At 56.0% G+C, this 5,572-nt stretch overlaps 1 protein-coding gene across 1 annotated transcript in view; it reads right to left on the minus strand.

Moving 5' to 3' along the window:
* The window catches only part of DPF1 (double PHD fingers 1), a 7,692-nt gene that overhangs the window by 232 nt on the left and 1,888 nt on the right, over positions 1-5,572 (minus strand). The window contains exons 3-10 of the mRNA XM_024734131.1: positions 5,403-5,510; positions 3,803-3,930; positions 3,436-3,525; positions 2,963-3,041; positions 2,636-2,767; positions 1,684-1,734; positions 1,472-1,591; positions 368-562 (exon numbers count right to left, since the gene is read on the minus strand). Of these exons, the coding sequence (XP_024589899.1) occupies positions 368-562; positions 1,472-1,591; positions 1,684-1,734; positions 2,636-2,767; positions 2,963-3,041; positions 3,436-3,525; positions 3,803-3,930; positions 5,403-5,510 (903 nt within the window). The remainder of the gene's footprint in view (positions 1-367; positions 563-1,471; positions 1,592-1,683; positions 1,735-2,635; positions 2,768-2,962; positions 3,042-3,435; positions 3,526-3,802; positions 3,931-5,402; positions 5,511-5,572) is intronic.

Below are 5,572 nucleotides of genomic sequence, written 5' to 3' on the forward strand. Positions count from 1 at the left end.
GGTACCTTGCAAGACAAAGGGCTCTGAGCAGGTCATCTTTGCAAAACCCTACTGGGCGACGAGCAAAACACCCCTGAGGACTGTCAGTTTGCAGTTTGTAGTTTAGGTTTTATAGGACTCTGTGGAACACTTAAAATGACACGGAGATGGTCTGGAAGTCATGGACGTGGGTTCAGGTCCCAGCCGTACCATTTTCCTGGCTGGGTGACCTTGGGCAAGTCTAGTCCCCTCTCTGAGCTCGGTTTCTTCTCTGTGAAGTGGGAACGAGATCACCTACCTCAGGGCAGTTGGAAGGAGTCAGAGAGTGAAGAGTATTAAGTGCCGGGCTCAATTAATGGACACTAACAGTAATCATAATACAGGTTACTGGTGTTCACCAGGGAGGGGGCTCCAGGGGAAGGAGGCCGCCTGGGGGCATGTCCCGGGGAAGGGGGCACGTGGGCACTCACGTCGTTCTCCGAGGTGCCACACAGGCTGCAGGACTTGCACTCGATGCACTGCCAGCGGTAGGTCCGCACAGCCGCCGTCATGTTCACCGTGAACTGTAAACACGAGGGGTGTCCTGGGGGCCGAGGGGCAGGGATGCGGTTAGGGGTCATCGTGCCCCTGGTGGCTGCTGACCCCCCGGGGAAGCAATGGCTCAGCCCCCATCCCTAGCTCACAAGGCCCACAGCCCGACCCCAGCCAGCCCACGGTGCCCAGACCCTGTCCCGCAGGCAGTGCTGCCCTGGCCACCAGTCTCCTCCCCAGGGCACCATGGCAACCATATCCATTACCCACGGTGCTGTGGCAACCGCTACCACCCACAGCACCGGGGCAGCCACATTCTGTTAACCACCGTGCTGAGGCAGCCGCGTTCCATTACCCACGTGACTGTGCAGGGTGCTCACCCACTGGTCAACCCACCGCCCCAGTACAGATGCGCAGCCACTACCCCAGGCCACGACAACCACCTTCCACTACACCCAATCGCCATGACAACCATATGTCACTACCCATAATACCACGACGACCACAATTCATCAGCCACCGTGCTGAGGCAACCACCGTCTCTTACCCACAAGTCCACCTTGGGAAACCACAGTCTATTAACCACAACTCCATGGCAATGGCAAGTGCCCTCTGTGATCCACAGCACCCAGGCAGTGGCAATCCATTACTCGCGATCACAGCCCCACTACCCACGATGTTTTGGCAACCACCTTTCACTGTTCCCCACGCCAGATAAGCACATGCCGGTACCCACAATGCCATGACTACCACATCCCATTGTTCCCAGAGCCTTCCCTGACCCCACTCAGTTTCCCACAATCCTCAGCAGTTGAGTCGGCTGTTTATCCTCAGTGCCCCTGGGATGCTCTGCATCCCCCCCGCCACCAGTCCTCTCACTCCTCTGCCTTCTCTCCTCCAGATCTGGACTCCTGGAGTCCTCTCCACCACGGCCCCCAGAAACCTCAGGTGGGGGCATCACCTGATCGCCCACAGTCGGCACAGGAGATAAGGTCCTCGGGACACCCCGTCTTCTTGGAGCCACCCAGGCAGAAGTCACAGTAGCCATTGGGGATGACAGTGCCATCAGGCGCCTTCTTGGCTGAAAGAGAGCAGGCAAGGGTTGGCATGGGCAGGCAGGGACACTCAGTCCAAGGCTGCTGCAGAAGTAGGGGCAGAGGGAGGCGTCCCTACCTGTGTGTTTCCTCTGTGCCTCAGGGACCCAGGCCAATTCTTTGTAAAACTCTGGGGATGGGGGGACAGAAAAAGGGGCTCTCACCATAGGCAAAGCTCCACCCTGCCCCCAGCCTCAGCCAAAGGGGTGGACCCCTTCTCCAGGCATGGAGGAGGTAGGGGGAGGGAGCAGCTACCCCAAGCTGTGGCCAGTAGCAAAAGAGAGTTGGGGGAGCCCAAATAATTCTCATCAGGACCCCCCCAACTCTTTGAGGACAACTGATACATCCTCTTTATTAGGTAAAAACTTGGCAGATGCAGCTTTAGGAAGAGCCCCCTGCTTCCCCGCCCATACACACTTCTACCAGACAGCCCCCCCCACAACTAAGCCCCGACTAAATAACAATTAGGTGGACACCACTGGCTGAGATCTGGTGTGGAAACAGACATTCGGAAGGAAAATTCTCAACACAGGGGTGCCTCGGTGTGTGGTGGGGATGGGATGAAGAGACTGCCCTCTCCCACCGAGGGGGTGGGTGGAAAGATGGTTTTTCCACTGGCAGAGCCTCCCCCCAAGCCTTCCCCCATCCCTCAGCTGTCAGGGTTGGCACCGGATTGGCATGGGCGATCGCCAAGGGTTCCCAGGCCACGGACCCTGCTCCTCGGCCAAAGCTTAGCAGAGAAGGGAGAAAGGGAGGCAGGGAGGGAGGGGAGTCATCTATCACCCCCCCCTCCCCAAGCTCTAATTGAAACAATAAATCAGACCCAGAAATATTACGCCCGGCCAGGAGCGAGGGAGAGATGGTTGGTTGCCATGGCAACCTCAGAGCCAGCATCCCCCATGGTTGGTGGGGGGAGGGGACCGCTGAGCTGGAGATTCTCCAGAAATGTCTAATGTGCCCCCTCCCTCCCAGGCTCCTTAGCCCCCACTCCCAGGGCCCCTCACCACCCCACGCCCTGCCCGCCTGCTCACGTTTATGGTTGTTTTTCCGGTGGAAGGGCAGGGCGTGGCGTTCGGCGTTCTCCTCCCCCTCCTCCTCAGCCAGGTGGGTGTGGGTGTAGTGGTAGCTGAGCCCTGGCCGGTTCTTATACCGTTTCCCACAGACTGGAGAGTGAGCAGGAAGGGCCGGTCAGCCCTCCCAGCCCGCCTCTGCCCTGGCCTCCAGGATCACACCTCCACCCTCTGCCAGAGGCCTGAACATCCCCCAACCAGGGTCCAGAACAGAAGGGAGGGGGCCAGGAGGGGAGAGGTCTCTGGGCCCCACTCTCTCTCGCTTCCCCCCTCTTCAGAAAGACTCACTATCACAGACATACGGCTTGTCTCGGTCCTCCAGGGAAGCGGTGTCCTGGCGTTTCCGGAGACCCCCGATGCCATATGCCTAGGGGAAAAGTCATGAGTGAGGGGCCAAGAAAGGGAGGGAACTAAGAGAATTTTCATCATTTGGGCCTGAAAGTCAAATCTCAGCTCTGCCACTTCCTAGCTGTGGGCCTTGAGTAACTCCCTTGATCTCTCCAAGGTTCAGTTTCCTCATCCGTGACACAGGTATGAAGCTAGTTCTAACCCACCGTACAATCTCTGTTCTGCAAATGGTTTAATAGACCCAAGCCTCAATTTCCTCATCTGTAAAATGGGTATAAAAATCCCCTATCCCTTCAGGCTGCTCTGGGGATTAAATGAGGTCAAACTGGGGCAGGGTCTGAACATTGTACATACTCAGTAAATGGGATCTGCACTGAGCGGAGGAGTGATGGAGAGAAACTCTGGAGCAATACCTTTCCTTTGGCCCTGTTCTTCCTCCTGGGAATGTCATCCTCCAAGTCTTCCACTTCAAGATCATGTGGAAACTCCAGCAGCTGCTGTTTCTGGGCACCAGGAGAAGGGAGATTGGGGTTAAGAAAATGGGGTATTGTTCTGCTTTGCCGGGGGGGGTGGCTCTGGGCGGACCGGAGACCGGGGGTGTCAGGGCAAGTCAGGAGGTCTTCCAAAAAAGAGATGACGTGTGGAAGAACAGAGACTTAGGACGCCCAAAGGCCCTAGGGAGCCAGGGGAGATTTCAGAGCAGGAACAGGATGGGCCGGGGCAGGAGACAGGGGTGAGAGGGCAGCTGTGGCCCCTGGCGGGGGGGTGGGGGGATCCTACCTGGCAGTCCATAATGGTCTCCTCCTCCTTCAGCTCTATCTTCTTCTCCCCTGTCTCAGCACACAGTAGAGCCTCAAGGACCGGCCCTTCTGGGAGGCCGCCCTCCTTCTTCAATGGCGCCTCACAGTCTGGGGACAAGGGAGGAGGGTGTCAAGTGGAGGACTTGTTCCTGGAGGACTCCTCAAACTGCCCAGATTGGAGATCATGCTCTTTGCTAGAGGGAAGAGGCTTTCCCACACTCAACCAGCAATAGACTCAAAGGTTCAACCATACACCCTTCCAACAAGAGGCTTTCCCACACTCAACCAGCAATAGACTCAAAGGTTCAACCATACACCCTTCCAACAATACTTCCATACATCCTTTCCAAGGATGCCCAGACCCTGGGGAAGACACAGCCAGACCCTCAGAGCCACTTGGACACACTCAAGGGGAGACATGCCCAGACCCTCCTGTATAACTACATACATACCTGTAGGAGACCCCACCCAGACCCTCACACCTGGAGAGAGCAGACACTCAAACAGGACACACATGGACATACACAGGGGAGATACATACAGGTCATCTGAGACAGCCAGACACACAAAGGAAGAGATACACCCAGACACTCAGATATACCCAGACACATGGAGGAGACATATCCAGACCCTTGGGTATACTGGCACACCCAGCTACACTACAAAAGAGAACATTAGACCACCAGATATACCCAGACCACATGGGGAAGACACGGCCAGACCCTAGCAAACACCTGAACATACTTAGGGGAGATAGAGACACACCTAGAGAGAGTCACTCAGGTGGATACACATACACACAGGAGATAGAGACAGTCCCTCCAATACACCTGGACCCACACAGATCCTTGGATATACCTGGACAGGGGGAGAGAAACAGCCAGTGACTCTAATAGTACTGGACACATTCAAGAAGTGATAAAACCAGACACTCATGGGGCAGCGCACGTGCAGAAATACATCTAATACACCAGACAGACACTCAGGGAAGAGATTCTCCCAGACATTCCAAAGCATCTGGCGCTCAAAGGAAGAGAGAGCCGGACCCCCTGACACACTCACATCAGGAACCGCTGGACACTCTGATAGACCAGCCACACACAAGAGGAAACAAACCTTCTAATACACTTGGGAACACCTGAAAAAAGACACAGACACTGAGATACACTCTATTACAAAGGGAAAGAGTTACAACCTGACACTCTGATACATCCAGACACACTCAGACATCCACAGGAAGCAATACAGTCAGATACTCTGATACATCCCAGCTCACAAGGGAAGAGATACAAAGACTGGATACACCTGGACACACATAACAGATACCACTCTGTCCTGAAATACGCCTGGGCCCAAGTAGGATAAGATACAGTCCAAAGCTCAGTCACTCAGGGAAAACTGGAGAACCTCTGGACGACACCCAGACACACAACGGCAGACACAGCCAGCCACGCAGACACTGGCTAGGAGGGAAATAAAGGCGAATGCTCAGACGCACACCGGCATCACCACACACTTATCAGCGTGCGCTGTGGGCACCCACTGGGGCCACCGAAGGCACAGGACGGAGCTCCACCCACCAATCTTGTACTCGCAGGGCCGGAGTCTGGGGTCTTCCAGGATGTTGAGTCTCCGTTTCTTTCTCCAACAGCGGGCGGGGTACGTGTAAATCTGTCCCGGGGCCAAACCTGGAGTGAGAAGGGCGGTGAGAACGCGGCCGCGAAGCCACCGCCCCTCCCCACCCCCAACC

The sequence above is a fragment of the Neophocaena asiaeorientalis genome, unplaced genomic scaffold (assembly GCF_003031525.2).
Source record: "Neophocaena asiaeorientalis asiaeorientalis breed wild unplaced genomic scaffold, Neophocaena_asiaeorientalis_V1.1 scaffold280, whole genome shotgun sequence".
Lineage (NCBI taxonomy): Eukaryota > Metazoa > Chordata > Mammalia > Artiodactyla > Phocoenidae > Neophocaena > Neophocaena asiaeorientalis.